This window comes from Pristiophorus japonicus, chromosome 3, assembly GCF_044704955.1.
Source record: "Pristiophorus japonicus isolate sPriJap1 chromosome 3, sPriJap1.hap1, whole genome shotgun sequence".
Lineage (NCBI taxonomy): Eukaryota > Metazoa > Chordata > Chondrichthyes > Pristiophoridae > Pristiophorus > Pristiophorus japonicus.
Window position 1 is genome coordinate 123,265,711 of NC_091979.1, and position 18,163 is coordinate 123,283,873.

Genomic DNA, 18,163 nt, shown 5'->3' on the forward strand with positions numbered 1-18,163 from the left:
TCAAGCAAGCGCAGAGGCCGTGGCTCAAAGGGAAGCAAGGCACCACCAACCAGCAGCAGCGAGCAACCATCTGCGGATGCAGCATGGCTCGCTCTCATGAACCAGATGGTTCAGCTATCAACCACCGGAGTGGAGGTAGTTCGCAAGATGCTGTAGACCATGGCTGGGATAGCTGCCTGCATTGCCACATTCACCCAGCAGCATGATCAAAGGATGGAGGGCCACTTCACAGTGTTGGGGCGCATAACAGAAAGCGTTGAGGCCATAAGGCAGGAGATGGCTTCTGCACGCGTGGTGCAAGCCCCCAACCCCACACCCTCAAGGTAGACAGATGCGGAGTAGCAGGAGATCCCAGCACCTTCGGTCCTGTGCCCTATGTTCTCACCGATACGCACACGTCTGCACACATCCCGCTGCCCTCCTGCACAACCTCCTCAACCAGAGGCAGTGAGGGGCAAGGGTGGGCCACTCCATCATGTAGGCATGGGGAGGAAGAGGAAATCGGGCATCGCTGCAAGGGTGTTGGTGGGGGCGGGGGGGGGGGGAAAGAGAGGTGGTGGTGCCGGATAGAGGGGTGGGTGTTGCTTCCTCGTGTAAATGTATGTATATGTCATAATGTTATATAACGTCTGTCATTGTGCACTTGTAAGTACACTCACATTGCTGACCCTCTGTTTGTGCGTGTGTCATTTTAACGTCATGTGTGGTGCGTTGCGCGAAACACACATCTGTCCCTCAGGTCATCTATCTCATCAGGAATATCTTCCCATCCACATCTGACTGCAGTGTATAATGGGTCCTGTCATCAGGCCATCGCAAGGCGACAATGAATGTAGGAAGGCTGCCATTCAATTACTCTAGTTTACCAAGTTGCAGGGCAGACCTTAAGGTTTGCACTTCAACCCTCTTGTTCTGAGGCCAAACATGGAGGAGTGCCACCCCTGAGATGACATGGTCATCAGTTGCATTGCAGTCCATTGTGCGAGACAATTAATGAATCAGCTTGGATGTACAAAATGTGAGATGATGAACACTTTTCAGTCATTCATAATAATTTTCCCTTCGCCATTGGCCTTCTCAATGAAGGACTTTCAGCAAGATACACCAAAAAAGCTTCCATTAGCTTAGAGACATTTCATTCGGTTTTAAGATCCAATTTAAATACCACCATCAGCAATAAAGTGATGCAACATTGACCTAACTTCTTTCCAGCAGTCCCACTGATTTGGTGCCGAATCCGACTGGTTGCCGTGATGTGATGGCCACCAGCATTCCCTCCCAGCCGACGTGCGAGTGCTGGCCCATTGCACTCCACTGCTGTCTCCCTCCTTCCCACCCAAGCTGCGAGTGCTGGCCATCTGCGGCCCAGCTCAGACCTGCTTTCCAGAGCGGTCCTTCTGGCGGGCGGCAGGTCGATGGGAGACCAGGAAAAAGCATCAAAATAGCCGTTTACAGACATCTGGCATGGGTGGGCGGGATGGCGTGACATGGGCAGAACCCTTCCCCACCAGTTTCCTGCTGGGTGGAACCTCGATGGCAGATGGGTGGTTCTGGAGGAATCACCCAGAAAACGACCATGTCCAGCGGGACCTCGGCGACTGCGGGCAGGACAGCGACGAAAGTCGGCCCCTAGGTGCTTTGGCTTTAATCATATGTGCTAATTTGCCCTCAAACTCTTTAATAAACTCTCCACTTGACTTGCAAAATAAAAAATAAATAGAAAAGCTATTGTAGTAGTTTCCAGCATAGGTACAGCCATAAATATGGTGGAGCAGGATTGCATGCAACATAGCCTTAGTACCCGAATCGAATACATGTAACACCATCTGTTGCTCCAGTACTGTGACCTGTATCTGATTTTCAATAAGTAGCAAGAAATATCCACAGAAAAAGCACCTGGCAAGACATAGCTGTTGTCTGCAATTGTACAACTGAGATGGAGAAATGTTGCTCAATGTGCTTGGTGGCATATTATGGAGCCTAGGATGCACTTTAAAATAGAAGAATTGGGCTGGGGAGGATCGCACACCTTTAACAGACAGAGCCTGTCTAATTTTTCTTCCAATAATTGGAGGATTTAAACTAATTTGGCAGGGGGATGGGCAACAAGATGCAGCATTAGAAAGGAGAAACAAGGTGCACAAAGATTTGGGAGAGATAGGGAGCACTAAAGTAGGAAATAGTGAGGTATTGGGTGGGGTCAGACTAAGAGAGAATACAGGATGGTCTAAGATAGGTTTACAGTGCATGCATGTGAATGCACGAAGATAGTAAACAACGTAAGTGAACTGTAGACACAAATAGCCACATGGGAATATGATGTTGTGGCAATAACTGAGACCTGGCTCAAAAAAGGGCAGGATTGGATTTTATATATTCCTGGTTATAAGGTGTTCAGGAAAGATAGGAGGTGGTGTGGCAGTATTGTTTAAGGAGAATGTTACAGTGCTTGAAAGGTAGGATGTCCTGGAGGGATCAAGGGCAGAATCTATATGGCTACAGTTAAGAAATAATAGAGGTGCCATTACATTACGAGGTGTATTCTACAGATCACCAAATAGTGGGAAAGATATGGAGGAGCAAATATGCAGAGAAATTACAGAGAGGTGCAAGAACTATAGAGCAGTAATAATGGGGGACTTCAGCTATCCGAATATAGACTAGGATAGTAATAGTGTAAAGGGCAGAGAGGGGGAAGAATTTCTCAAGTTTGTTCAGGTGAACTTTCTTGATCAGTATGTTTCCAGCCCGACAAGGGAGGAGGCATTGCTGGATCTGGTTCTGGGGAATGAGGTAGGTCAAGGGTGAACAATGTCAGTAGGTGAACATTTAGGGAACAATGATCATAGTATCATAAGGTTTAGATTAGCTATGCAAAAAGACAAGGAGCAATCTAGAGTAAAAATGTTTAACTGGGGGAAGGCCAATTTCAGTGGGATGATCTGGTCCAGGTAAACTGGAATCAATGCTTGTCAGGCAAAACTATAATGGAACAATGGGCTGTCTTAAAGGGGTACAGTTGAGGTACATTCCCACGAGGGGGAAAGGCAAGACAACGAAAGTCAGGGCTCTCTGGATAACAAAATAGATAGAGAATATGATGAAGCAGAAAAAGAGCGCGTATGACAGATGTCAGGTTGCAAATACATCTGAGAATCAGGCTATATATAGAAAGGTGAGAGGAGAAGTGAAAAAGAAAAGAGAGGCAAAGAGAGGCTATGAGAATAGAAACATAGAAACAAAGAAAACAGGTGCAGGAGTAGGCCATTCGGCCCTTCGAGCCTGCACCACCATTCAATAAGATCATGGCTGATCATTCATCTCAGTACCCCTTTCCTGCTCTCTCTCCATACCCCTTGATCCCGTCAATTGTCAGGGCCATATCTAACTACCTCTTGAATATATCTAATGAACTGGCATCAACAACTCTCCACTGTAGAGAGGTTAACAAATCTCTGAGTGAAGAAGTTTCTCCTCATCACGGTCCTAAATGGCCTACCCCTTATCCTTAGACTGTGACCCCTGGTTCTCGACTTCCCCAACATCGGGAACATTCTTCCTGCATCTAATCTGTCCAGTCCCATCAAAATTTTATATGTTTCTATGAGATCCCCCCTCTCATTCTTCTAAACTCCAGTGAATACAGGCCCAGTCGATCCACTCTCACCATCCCGTGAATCAGTCTGGTGAATCTTCGCTGCACTCCCTCAATAGCAAGAACGTCCTTCCTCAGATTAGGAGACCAAAACTGAACACAATATTCCAGGTGAGGCCTCACCAAGGCCCTGTACAGCTGCAGTAAGACCTCCCTGCTCCTATACACAAATCCCCTACCTAAGAAGGCCAACATACCATTTGCCTTCTTCACAACCTGCTATACCTGCATGCCAACTTTCAATGACTGATGTACCATGACACCCAGTTCTCGTTGCACCTCCCCTTTTCCTAATCTGCCACCATTCAGATAATATTCTGCCTTCATGTTTTTGCCACCAAAGTAGATAACCTCACATTTATCCACATTATACTGCATCTGCCATGCATTTGCCCACTCACCTAACCTGTCCAAGTCACCCTGCAGCCTCTTAGCATCCTCCTCACAGCTCACACCGCCACCCAGCTTAGTGTCATCTGCAAACTTGGAGATATTACACTCAATTCCTTCATCTATGTCATTGATTATATATTGTAAATAGCTGGGGTCCCAGCACTGAGCCCTGCGGCACCTCACTAGTCACTGCCTCCCATTCTGAGAAGAAACCCTACTCTCTGCTTCTTGTCTGCCAAACAGTTCTCTATCCAGATCAATACATTACCGCCAATACCATGTAAGCTTTAATTTTGCACACTAATCTCTTGTGCGGGACCTTGTCAAAAGCCTTTTGAAAGTCCAAATACACCACATCCACTGGTTCTCCCTTGTCCATTCTACTAGTTACATCCTTAAAAAATTCTAGATTTGTCAAGCATGATTTCCCTTTCATAAATCCATGCTGATTTGGACTGAGCCTGTCACTGCTTTCCAAATGCGCTGCTATTTCATCTTTAATAATTGATTCCAACATTTTCCCCACTACTGATGTCAGGCTAACTGGTCTATAATTCCCCATTTTCTCTCTCCTTTTTTAAAAAGTGGTGTTACATTACCTACCCTCCAGTCCATAGGAACTGATCCAGAGTTGATAGACTGTTGGAAAATGATCACCAATGCATCCACTATTTCTTGGACCACTTCCTTAAATACTCTGGGGTGCAGGCTATCAAGCCCTGGGAATTTATTGGCCTTCAATCCCATCAATTTCCCGAACACAATTTCCTGACTAATAAGGATTTCCTTCAGTTCCTCTTTCTCGCTAAACCCTCGGCCCCTAGTATTTCCGGAAGGTCATATGTGTCTTCCTTCGTGAAGACAGAACCAAAGTATTTTCAATTGGTCTGCTATTTCTTTGTTCCCCATTATAAATTCACCTGATTCTGACTGCAAGGGACCTACATTTGTCTTCACACATCTATAGAAGCTTTTGCAGTCAGTTTTTATGTTTCCAGCAAGCTTCCTCTCATACTCTATTTTCGCTCTCCTAATTAAACCCTTTGTCTTCCTCTGCTGAATTCTAAATTTCTCCCAGTCCTCAGGTTTACTGCTTTTTCTGGCCAATTTATATGCCTCTTCCTTGGATTTAACACTACCCTTAATTTCCCTTGTTAGCCATAGTTGAGCCACCTTCCCCATTTTGTTTTTACTCCAGAAAGGGATGTACAATTGTTGAAGTTCATCCATGTGATCTTTAAATGTCTGCCATTGCCTATCCACCATCAACCCTTTAAGTATCATTCTCCAGTCTATTCTAGCCAATTCACGTCTCATACCATTGAAGTTACCTTTCCTTAAGTTCAGGACCCTAGTTTCTGAATTAACTGTGTCACTCTCCATCTTAATAAAGAATTTTACCATATTATGGTCACTCTTCCCCAAGGGGCCACGCACAACAAGATTGCTAATTCGTCCTTTCTCATTGCACATCACCAGTCTAGGATGGCCAGCCCTCTAGTTGGTTCCTCGACATATTGGTCTAGAAAACCATCCCTAATACACTCCAGGAAATCCTCCTCGACCGTATTGCTACCAGTTTGGTTAGCCCAATCTATATGTAGATTAAAGTCGCCCATGATAACTCCTGTACCTTTATTGCATGCATCCCTAATTTCTTGTTTGATGCTGTCCCCAACCTCACTCCTACTGTTTGGCGGGTCTGTGTACAACTCTCACTAGCGTTTTCTGCCCTTTTGGTATTCCGCAGCTCTACCCATACAGATTCCACATCATCCAAGCTAATGTCCTTCCTTACTATTGCGTTAATTTCCTCTTTAACCAGCAACGTTACCCCACCTCCTTTTCCTTTCTGTCTATCCTTCCTGAATGTTGAATACCCCTGGATGTTGAGTTCCCAGCCTTGGTCACCCTGGAGCCATGTCTCCGTAATCCCAATTATATCATATTCGTTAATAGCTGCCTGCATAGTTAATTCATCCATCTTATTACAAATACTCCTTGATTGAGGCACAAAACCTTCAGGCTTGTCTTTTTAACACACTTTGTCCCTTTAGAATTTTGCTGTAATGTGGCCCTTTTTGCTTTTTGCCTTGGGTTTCTCTGCCCTCCACTTTTACTTTTCTTCTTTCTATCTTTTGCTTCTGCCCCCATTTTACTTCCCTCTGTTTCCCTGCATAGGTTCCCATCCCCCTGCCATATTAGTTTCACCCCTCCCCAACAGCACTAGCAAACATTCCCCACAGGACATTGGTTCCGATCCTGCCCAGGTGCAGACCGCCCAGTTTGTACTGGTCCCCCCTCCCCCGGAACCGGTTCCAATGTCCCAGGAATTTGAATCCCTCCCTCCTGCACCTCTCCTCAAGCCACGTATTCATCTTAGCTCTTGTGCCATTCCTAGTCTGACTAGCACGTGGCACTGGTAGCAATCCTGAGATTACTACCTTTGAGGTCCTACTTTTTAATTTAACTCCTAGCTCCCTAAGCTCAGCTTGTAGGACCTCATCCCGTTTTGTACATATATTGTTGGTACCTATATGTACCACGACAGATGGCTGTTTACCGTCCCACTCCAGAATACGCTGCAGCTGCTCTGAGACATCTTTGACCCTTGCACCAGGGAGGCAACATACCATCTTGGAGTCTCGTTTGCGGCCGCAGAAATGCCTATCTATAGAATACCAGCCAACATAAAAGGTAATCCAAAAGTCTTCTATAGGCACATAAGTAGTAAAAGGGTAGTAAGAGGAGGGGTGGGGCCAATTAGGAACTAAAAAGGAGATCGATGCATGGAGGCAAATGTACTAAACGAGTACATTACATCTGTCTTCACCAAGAAAGAGGATGCTGCCATAGACACAGTGAAGGAGGAGGTAGTGGAGACACTTGTTAGGATAAAAATTGATAAAGAGATGTTAGAAAGGCTGGCTGTACTTAAAATAGATAAATCAACAGGAGCGGATGGGATGCATCCTAGGATGCTGAGAGAATTGAGAGCAGAAATCTCAGAGGTGCTGGCCATAATATTCCAATGCTCCTTAAATACGGGGGGTGGTGCTAGAGGACCGGAGAATTGCAAATTTGTTTAAAAAAGGGTGTAAAGATAAACCCAGCAACTACAGGCCAGTCAGTTTAACCTCCGTAGTGGGGAAGCTTTTAGAAACAGTAATCAGGGACAAAATTAACAGTCACTTGGATAGGTGTAGATTAATTAAGGAAAGCCAGCACGGATTTGTTAAAGGGAAATCATGTTTAACCAACTTAATAGTTTTTTGATGAGGTAACACAATTGATGTAGTGTACATGAGTTTTCAAAAGGCCTTAAAAGTACAAGCCGCATGAAACAAAAGTCTAAATTAGCTACACCAGCCTCAGCAACAAAATGCAACTCATTTATAGTCAGAAAACACCACACAAAATGTAGTCCCTTGATTGTCAAGGTATGTTGTTCAGTCTTATCACAGCTGCCAAATGAACTTCACTATAGAGTGCACCCAAGCAAGTGTGGTCATCCTCAATCTCGCATGCCCAATTGAATTGGGATGGCTTTGAGGATTCCTTCCTGGGGACATGGGTGACTATACATGCCTACATATGATTAAAATATTTCATACCTTCATCACTGTCTTAGCTTGTCCTTCAAACTCCCAATTAATCTTTGGAATAGGACGACCCGTTACAATAGCTGGAATTCTCAAAGGTGCACCAGCACGGCAACTGAGGAAATCTTGTGCACCAAGTTCCAATGTAATATCTGGTTCCTCTATAAATTATGAAGAAAAATATGTTGGTTATAACCCGTATAAAGTATATTCTAATACTCTTAACTACTAAATCTAGAGGTACGTACCTAGAGTTTCTTTCATTATTATTTCTGAAGTTGATAAACTTGGTTCAGATTCTCCTGCAGCATTAACAGCTTTAACCCTGAACCTGTACTTCTTGAGTGCCTGCAAGTTGGGCACCACATATTCACAGTTAGAAACTAGTTTATTTGGCTCTGATGCTCTTGTCCAATCAGATGAGCCCTCTTCCTGCATCTCAACAATATAACCTTGGATTGGGCTATGACCATCTTTTTCTGGGCATTTCCATGCAAGTGCCATGGTATTCTTAGTTTTGTCAGTGACTTCAGGACAGGATGGAGCACCTGGTGGATCTAGGGGGAAAAAAGAACATTTCATACTTATGTTGATTTTCTCCATTTTTTGTAGTAGGCTTGAATATGCCTCAATACTATTGGTTTTCTTTAAAAGTAATAAAACATAAAATATATTTTACAATGTTGTAGACCTTATCTTGTTTACATTAATTCAAGTATTACTGTCTCATTTATGATTGTATGTGGATTATTTTAGCAAAATGTTATCTTAATAAAAGTTTGAAGTTGTTTCTTCAACTAAGAAGCAGAAATATATAACTGATATCTATGGATTTAATGAAACTTACTTATAGGATCAGCTGCCAAAACAGGATCTGAAGGCTCACTAGGAGGTCCAATTCCAGCAGCATTTATAGCCATGGCTCTGAACTGATATTCAACACCTTCTATCAAGCGGAGGACAGTGAAGTTTAAGCCTTTTACAGCTGGCTTTGTCAGTGGAGCTCTGCTGACGCGTGACCAATACACACCGCCCAGTTCCCTCTTCTCTATATAGTAACCTGTGATTGTAGCACCACCATTGTCCAATGGAGGTTCCCAAGATACAAGCATATCAGACCTTGAAACATCAGACACTTTTGGTTTACTTGGTGGTCCTGGGAGGCCAAATGGGTCTTTTATTGTCACTTTATCAGACATACAGTCATCGCTAATTCCATATTTGTTCTGTGCTCTAACTCTAAATTGATATTCTCCATCAGTTATCAGTTTCCATACCTAAAAATAAGAAAACTTTGGTTACACATATAAAATTTGCTAAACTGTAGTAAGAAGTTGTTGAAAAACATAAAGCTAATGCAATAATATGAAAAAGAAACATTACGCCATATCGTCTTTCAATAATAACGTTTGTGATCTCCTCCCATTCAGATTTCTTCTTGCTTGCATCACGCTTGTCAATAATATAATTACTTATTTCACTGCCACCATTGTCCTCAGGGGCATCCCAAGTCAGGTAGCAGGATTCAGCTTTGATGTCAGAAACTTTAAGATTTCTTGGTGGTGAAGGTTTATCTGAAGTTAAAACAGTGCAAATTAGATCAATATTTAAATAAAATAGTCACCTTTTGGGACATTGTTATACAAGCCTCATAACATTTTCTCAAATTCTTTGTTGCAATTGGTTTGTTATCTCACCTAGAATATTAACATCCACAGACTGGGAGGCTGACCCTAGGCGGTTTGAAACAGTAATAGTGTAAGTATCTGTGTCCTTTCTAACAGTTGCAGGAATACTAAACTTAGTCATTGCATTAGTTCTTGATACTACTTCAGTATCTATTTTCTGTCGGTCAGTTGATTTTTCCACTACAGTCTCCCCTTTACTCCATTCAATTTTGGGAAAAGGAAGGCCTTCCACCTCAGCTGGAATTTCAATTGGTTCACCAACTTTAACAGCTATAACGTCTTTCCTAACTTTCAGCAGCAGTTTCACAGTTGGAGGCACTGTTAGGAAAATAAGAAAATCAAACAAGAACAAAAGCGTTAAAGAAAAATGTATGGAAATTTGAAAAAAATGTATTATATTTTCAACATGATAATTCAGTTACAGGTCAATAGCACAGGACATAACTATTGACTGCATGTACCTTCATCATCTTGTACTATTACATTAATCGTAATAGTTGGTTCGCTTTCTCCAATTTCATTGACAGCTCTGACACGGAAGTCATGCATGTGTAGGTCTTGTAGATTATCAACCACAAAAGTTGTATCTGGACAAAGCTGTTGGTTAACTCTCTCAAACTCAGGCTGGTCATGCCTTTTCTTTTCAATAATGTATCCTAAAATGGGACGACCACCATCATTTCGTGGAGGTTTCCACGTAAGTGTGACTGTTGACTTTGTTCTCTCTGTATATGTAAACTTCTCAGGCGAAGTTGGTGGACCTATAATTAAAATACATTTTCAATTCAAACATGTAACATTAATGAACAGAAATGATTTAATTCTCCTGTTTTCTTTATATCTTACTTAGGGGATCAACTGCAGCTATAGGTCCAAGTACATCGGAAGGGCCACAGCCATACTTATTTTTGGCACAAATACGGAATAGGTATTCCTGTCCTTCAAGAAGACCAACAATGTCACATTTGGATTTTTCTGTCTCCATTGGTTGTCTCCAAGAATGCATTTTTGCATCCTTTTTTTCAATAAGATAGCCAGTGATATCACTACCACCATCATCTATGGGTTCAGACCAGTTAAGTAATATCATCTTTCTTGTAACAACTACAGGTTTTAGATCCAGTATAGGGCCAGGCACATCTGAAAGAAAAGGTGTAGATGTTGAAAAGATATTGATGTCGAACACCAAATTAATTTACTTTTGTTTCTTTAGTATGTGTCTTACCTACGACATCTACTCGGGTCCATGCAGATTTGGAGCCACTGCTATTTGTACCAGTGACTATGTATCTGCCAAAATCACTTCTTTGTGAATTCTGTATAATTAACTCTGTCTTAGTACCAACTGTTTCGATAACAACAAGATTTTCATCAAGTTTTCCTTCTTCCTTGATCCATTTAATTTCTGGAGTTGGTCGGCCTGTTACAGTGGCAGGAAGTCGAATGGTTTCTCCAGCTTGTTTTAGAACACCTGCTATTACACTGACATCAAACTCTACTACTGGAGGCTCTGTAAAACAAGATGTGTTTTTATGAATAAAAACAGAAAGAAAATCAAAAAGCATAAACCTATTATGAAGTAATTGCACAATTCTTAATACCTTTTGGTTCCCTTACGGTTACAACGTCAGTCTGACCAGGAGCTCCTTCTCCAGCATTATTGACTGCCACCACACGAATTATATAATCTGCATCTTCTCTAACCCCACAGACTGTGAACTTGAGGTCTTTAACTAGTTTTTCTGTGCAGCGTGACCATTCCTTTGATTTTGCAAGTTGCTTGTCAACATTATAACCAATGATGTCACCACCACCATCGTAGATGGGAGGATCCCACTCTACATCTATTGATGTTGCAGATGTATCAAAGATTCTTGGTATTGGTGGCCCAGGTGGCACTTAAACAGAAAAAAAATATATTAATTGTCAAATGAATAAGAGGTGCATACAATTTTTGTGCTTTTTAGTATAGCAGCTAATGTTAAGCCAGTACTTACAAACTGGGTCCCGTGCTATCTTGGGATCTGAAGGTAAACTGCATTTTCCAGGACCAGCTGCATTTTCTGCAGAGACTCTGAATATGTATGTTAATCCCTCCATGAGGCCTTCAGCCCGCACTTCTAGAGCATTTAGTGAGCTTCTATTAACTCGAGTCCAGTGCGTGCTGTTAATTTCTTTTCTTTCAATCCAGTAGCCTAAAATAGGACTACCGTTGTCTTTTGGTTCTTTCCATGTAACAACCATACTATTGCTAGTAACATCCTCCACTTCAGGTTTATCAGGTGCCTCAGGAGGATCTAAATCAGGAATGACAAGGATAAGTAAATTGCAATACTAGTAACAACAAACCAATATCAAATAACATTGTTAGAAAAAGTTGGAAGCTACATAATATCACTGAGGTAATTCTATAACAAATAACATTTTAACAGAACATTTAAGTGGTGTATCTTATATGATGATGATTTTGAGAAAGAAAAGTAAAAGCTTACCGAATGGATTTTTGGCAGTGAGTGGCTTTGTGACACATGGTGGCCCAGGACCAAATTTATTTTCTGCTGCCACACGGAAAATGTATTCTTTTCCTTCAATAAGTTTAGTCACATGATATTTGCATTGTCTAAGAGTTGTTGTGACAGTAATCCAACTGATTTCAGCTTTGGAATTATCTTTCTTCTCCAAGATATAGTTTAGAATCTCACTTCCACCATTATCCAAAGGAGGATCCCATTTACAGATGACAGAATCTTTTCTGACTTCCTCAAATATGAAGTTGATAGGTGGGCCAGGTATGTCTGGAAGGCCGGATACAAAATTCATAAATTATGTGAATAGTAACAACTGTAAATATTTGTATATATTAGCAGCTTCTCAAAAAAATATTATTGTAATATCTATGAAAGAATCTTACCTAGGACAGTTACTTCACAACTGGCATGGGCAACACCATGTTCATTTTCTACTTTGATAGTAAATTTTCCAAAGTCTTTTCTGATGGAATCCCGAACCATAATTTGAGACTCTCCTGTTCTGCTGTTGTCAACCGTTAAACGTTCTGGTAAACTGAGAGAGAAAGGCTCCTCCTCTACAATTTCCTTCTTCTTAACTAGTACTAATTTCATTTCTCTCTTTTTGATTTCTTCAGGTCTGATTACTTCATCGTTTCGAAGCCATTTCACAGTTGGATAAGGAGAACCAGAAATACGGGCTAGAAGATCAATCTCATCACCCCTTCTGACATTTAATCCATACTGAAGGTTTCCGCTGAGGAAGACCTTTGGTGGATCTGTGCACAAAAGCAGAGTAATTGTAAATAAAATTGACTTATTATTACTGAACTGTTCAACCTTAACATTGTTGTAAATTGTTTCCTCAGCTGGTAATTTATAAAAATGAAGGAATTAAGTTTTGACCCATTTAATGATTTTTCTGAGCTTCACATGAAAAAGAATACTCACCAACTGGGTCTAAAGCTTTGACTCCTAGAGTTATTCTTGAAGGATCACTAATTCCAGCAACATTCTCAGCACGTGCACGGAACTGGTATTCATTTCCTTCCTCAAGATTCTTTACGGTATAAGACAGAACAGGAACCAAGTACTCATTGCATCTCTCCCATTTGTCACTTCCTTTAGCTATCTTTTCTATGATATAGCCCATGATCTTACAGCCACCATCATAAAGAGGCGGTTTCCATGTGAGTGTTGCTGACTTTGACGTTGGATCCTGGACCTCAAGATCAATTGGCGGATCAGGGCGTTCTGAGGGAAAATTAAAAACATAAATGTAATAGTATTCAAAATATTACAATGATTACATGCTAAGTAGATATATATCAATTGGTGATTAATTTTTTTTTCTGAAATACTTACGCTTTTGATCCTCTGCGATAACTGGGTTGCGAAGCTCAGTGTATTCACCACCACCAATTTTGTTAACAGCCTTTACACGGAAATAGTATTCACCATTTGGAATAAGATCTTTTACTGGCCAGCTCAGTTTATTTTCACCAGACATTACTGGTGTATATGTTCTTCTACCAGACTCCCGACGTTGAAGAATATAATGCAAAATTGGGCTGCCACCATCATAGTCTGGAGGATCCCAGGTTATCTTGCAAGAACTTTTGGTGACATCACTTGCTTTGATATCTTTACACTGACCAGGCAACCCTTAATTAAAACAAATGAAAGCATATTAATTCAAACTGAAAATAAACTATTTTTTCAGATAAGAAATTAATTACATTAAAGAAATCCTCTCCATTTCATTTCAGATTATTACCTATGACTTTAACATTGATGGTGCCTGTCGTTGAACCCAGTTTGTTCTCCAAGGTAACAGTGTAGACACCAGCATCAGCATGAACACTGTTGGTAATCTCAAGGGATGTTCTGGCATAATCACTCTTCATAGTCACTCTGTCATCAGCTTTCAGTTCCTTTCCATTCTTATACCATGAAACAGTTGGTACTGGTACAGCTCTAAAGGGTACATCGATTTTCAATTTCTCACCCTCCACAACAATTATATCTTGAGTCTGTACTTCGATGCTTGGGTTACCTATTAAAATAAATATTGTTTTAAGTAGTATGCAAAATGTAATACTATTATTAGCAGAATTACAATTTCTGATTGAGAAAGAGCATTCCAAAAGAAAGTGGTTCTTACAGTCAGAATCCTTTGCCACAACAATTTCTGAAATTTCGGATGGATCACTTGCTCCAATGGCATTAACAGCCCTGACTCTCAGGATATACTCCTTATCCGGGATAATGCCTTCTTCTGCTTTATATTTCAGTTCCTTTACTGGACGAGAATTAATTCTCATCCACTTCTCTGTTCCTGCTTCGCAAATTTCAATATGATAGCCAATAATAGGGCTACCACCATTTTTATCTGGTGGTTTCCATTCAATAGAAATGTGATCTCTGTTTGCATCTGTCACATGTAATTCAAGAGGAGGAGATGGAGGACCTAGACATAAACAATATCATATTCAATATTATATGCTATTTGTTTTCAAAATCTAAAGGGAATTCACATTTTATAATATTTTTAATTTCAGTTTCTACGCACTAGTTGGATCTTCAATTGTAAGTATATCAGTTGCTTCACTTGGATGCCCACAGCCAGCTTCATTTTCAGCACGGACTTGGAATTGTACATCAGTGCCCTCAATTACATCAGTGACTCTATAATTGCATTCTGGTCCTGCAGTCTTTCCAGCTTTAACCCAGCGAGTTCCTAATTTCTCTTTCTTTTCAATTACATACCTATGTAAACATTCAGTATCATTCATTAGTAAATATATATAGTAATATTATAAAAAAAAACATCCATTATGATGGTAAGAAAATGCACTCAATTAAAAAAGGACGAAAATGACCTCTGTATTGGTCTTCCACCATCATTTTTGGGAGCCTCCCATTTCAGTTCAACGTGTCTCTTGGTTACATCAACGACTGTAAGAGCATAAGGTGGGCCAGGAGTTGCTGGAGAGAAATCAAAATATATATGTGAGATAAAAAGAATCTAACGAAGCAATTATACACTGGGACTAGAGACATAACAATATCCATAAACTAACTTACTGAAGGTATCTTTAGCAAGTACTGAGTCTTCCAGTTCACAGTATTCACTCTGTCCAACTGCATTTTCTGCAGCAACCCGAAATACATACAGTGAACCTTCTGAAAGAGGTGTAACTGTGGATTTGATGTCTTTTATTGTCGTGTCAACAGTCTGCCAGCCCTTTCGTCTTACATCTCTTTTTTCCACAATATAGTTTGTAATTGGAGAGCCACCATCCTTTTCTGGTGGTGTCCATTTAAGATCAGCAGTATTCTTTGTGATATTAACAACTTCAAGCCAACGTGGAGGTGAAGGAGGATCTGTGGGGAAGAAAACAATTCTCATATTTAAAAACTTAGGACTTTTGTCATTGATTGTGATTATTTAAATTTGCTAAGTAATATATGTGATGTTTAAGTTGAGTGTAACTTACTCAGTCTCTCCTTGCACAGCACAGGATCACTGGGTTCACTAGGTTCACTTTCACCAACTTTATTAACAGCTTTAATACGGAATGAGTATTCTTGTTTTTCCATAAGCTCTTTCAGGAAGTATTCAGTCATAGGAATGCCTTCAGCTACTCTAACCCAGTCCTCTGTTCCACTCTTCAGCAACTCAACAATATAAGACTCAATCTTTGCCCCTCCATCATGTTCTGGTTTATTCCAATTTAAGAAAGCTGAAGTCTTCCTGACATCTTTAACACTCGGCTTTCCAGGAGGCCATGGTGGGTCTATAAATTAATTTACATTAAAAACATTGGTCAATTCTTAGGTAAACACAATATGGTAAATTCTGTGAGGCCCTGCAGCACAGATGGTGCTTTGCACACAGCCAGTAGATATTGGAAATTTGCAGGTGTTGTTTTCTGATATTTGCTGGCTGCATGCAAGGTCCTCCTGGTGGTGTAGGGTCGAGCAACATTTACCCTAATATATAAACTGTTATGAAATTTTGTTTGGTAAGACAATTGTCCACATACCGATAGGATCCTTTACCAGGATTGGGTCTGTTTCGTTACTAGGTTTGCCAGTACCAGCTAGATTCTCTGCCAGAACACGGAACTTGTACTTCTTCTTTGGAGTAAGTCCTTTCACTCTGTTGGTTGAAAAAGATGTATGTGTGCATGTTAATTTTTAGGCAATGCATCTTTCTAATTTTTTTGTGTCTGTAGTGACCATTTTTGTACTTGCTGATTGATTAACTATTTGTAGCTATCAGCAATCACATTCTACCACTGTCAAAAAAAATTCTGATCAGTCATATTCTATCTAAAAATGTTGCTCTTTTTTGCATTAACCAAAACTAATCAATCAGAAGTCACAATTCACAAATTCAGCCACAAATCAGAAAATCACATTTCATACAAAGAGCCAAAATAACCAACTATACACTGGCAAGAATTTATTTTCATTCCATTCCCCTTTCAGGCATCAAGACAGTTTCCTATTCCTCCTCGGCCAGATCTCTGGCTTAGTCCACTCCTTAGTCCATACCTTGCTTCCTGTTGCTCTCCATACCACCAGCTAACAATTTCTGTCCCTAGCTCCAGTATCTGTACCCCGTTCCAGGTTTTCTTTCCCACTAGTTTCCAGTCCCGGACTACACCTCCATATTGATAAATGGGGAGGCTAGAGCCAGGAGGCAGTTATCTGCAGACACTGACCCTTATGAAAAGAATATAGGTTGATGTCCTCACACTGCAAAAATACAGCATTTCTACTTATTAAGATTATAGTAAGTGTGGGGCCTCAAGGCAGTGATGATAATTAAAAAAACAGCAGCAATTTTTAGGATGGTACCACCTTAGAGGAGTCACACTATATTTATATTGGCGAAAGCCTGAAACACCATCACCACCACCGACTCTGCATTTCTCCACTGGCTCTGGCTTCTCTGCTTCCTTCCTGCTGGCCCGTGACATGTCCCCAAGACCCTTTTCAGTTCTGGTTCTTGCTAACTCCATCCCAGCTCCAGATAATCCTAATCACTCTGTCCTGCTCCATTTTCCCACCCACCCTTTCCTGCTCAACTTCCCTTCTTCCTCCTTCTCCATGCAGGCAGAACCCTAACTTTCTGATTTATCTTTCTTGGCTCTGTCTGCTAAGGAAGGCAACAGTAGTGTTAATATAGTTGCTTTATTATATTAAAGGTGCTATATAAATAAAAGTTATTTTTTTTCAGTGAGGTAGAGTAAGGAACTCTATGGCATAAATTTTCACCTTCACCTCATGGGTGGAGGAGTGGTTGGCCTGCCCTTTATAGAACCAGCCCAATTTTCATTTCATTAAGATCAATGGAATTGAACTTAGGTAGGTTCTATAATGGGTGGGCAATTTGCTCTGCTAGATTGCTGCCGACATGGTGAAGATGAAAATTTACCCCAGTGTTCCTTAAAGTGGGTGATCAAACAATTAGTGTGGGAGGGAAGTCCATGATACAATAATCATATATTCATGCTGGATGGAGCAGACCTGATGCTCCAAATAATCTTTTCACTTTCCAGATTTTATTAAGTTCTTAAAAAAAGAGAAATAGATAGAAACATTTAAAGACTGTGCGGAGAATTTTAACCAAAAAAACAGGTGGATTTGGTGCGTGGTTGTAATTAAGTTGTTAAAAATCGAAATTGTCATGTATCTTACATTATTATATATAACTGTATCCTAACAGGCTATACATGACTGTAATAAGATATGTCCTGTAACCACCAGCATACCTTACCACCAGAGGTGCACTTGCAAGAGACAGGTATATAAGGACAGGTCTCAGGCAAGTGCAGCATTCCAGAGCTGTGAAATAAAGATGCAGGTCCAGAGTGACCTTGACTTCACTACATGCCTCGTGTGAACCTGTACTGAGGGGACAGGACTTGACAGTGGCGACAGGTTATGGGATTACAGAATCCACAGAATGGCAAACAACGGATCAGATGAAAAGTACAATGCAGGAGACAATTGGGAGGACTTTATAGAAAGGCTCCAGCAAAGCTTTGTAACTAAAGACTGGTTAGGTGATGATAAGGCAGACAAGAGAAGAGCCCATCTCTTGACCAGCTGTGGCTCGAAAACATACGCTTTAATGAAGGATCTGTTGGCACCCGAGAAACCAGCAAGCAAGTTGTTTGAAGAATTGAGCACACTGATAAGAGACCACCTGAAGCCAGTGAACAGCCTACACATGGCCAGACACAGATTCTATAGACGCTGTGTGGGCCAGAGCACACCCTACTTCGTGGCGGAACTTCGGAG

General features: G+C 41.0%; 1 protein-coding gene across 2 annotated transcripts in view; it reads right to left on the minus strand.

The window, feature by feature from the left end:
* Positions 1-18,163, minus strand: part of ttn.2 (titin, tandem duplicate 2) — a 413,561-nt gene that overhangs the window by 95,984 nt on the left and 299,414 nt on the right. For both annotated transcript variants that reach the window (XM_070875791.1, XM_070875789.1), the window contains 21 exons: positions 15,895-16,010; positions 15,346-15,645; positions 14,933-15,232; positions 14,728-14,833; positions 14,418-14,614; positions 14,010-14,315; positions 13,623-13,901; positions 13,211-13,510; positions 12,797-13,099; positions 12,250-12,624; positions 11,831-12,133; positions 11,336-11,635; positions 10,940-11,236; positions 10,564-10,848; positions 10,185-10,478; positions 9,800-10,099; positions 9,348-9,656; positions 9,034-9,224; positions 8,498-8,927; positions 7,899-8,207; positions 7,663-7,811 (listed from right to left, as the gene is read on the minus strand). In XM_070875791.1, coding sequence (XP_070731892.1) covers positions 7,663-7,811; positions 7,899-8,207; positions 8,498-8,927; positions 9,034-9,224; positions 9,348-9,656; positions 9,800-10,099; positions 10,185-10,478; positions 10,564-10,848; positions 10,940-11,236; positions 11,336-11,635; positions 11,831-12,133; positions 12,250-12,624; positions 12,797-13,099; positions 13,211-13,510; positions 13,623-13,901; positions 14,010-14,315; positions 14,418-14,614; positions 14,728-14,833; positions 14,933-15,232; positions 15,346-15,645; positions 15,895-16,010 — 5,749 coding nt within the window. The remainder of the gene's footprint in view (positions 1-7,662; positions 7,812-7,898; positions 8,208-8,497; positions 8,928-9,033; positions 9,225-9,347; positions 9,657-9,799; positions 10,100-10,184; positions 10,479-10,563; positions 10,849-10,939; positions 11,237-11,335; positions 11,636-11,830; positions 12,134-12,249; positions 12,625-12,796; positions 13,100-13,210; positions 13,511-13,622; positions 13,902-14,009; positions 14,316-14,417; positions 14,615-14,727; positions 14,834-14,932; positions 15,233-15,345; positions 15,646-15,894; positions 16,011-18,163) is intronic.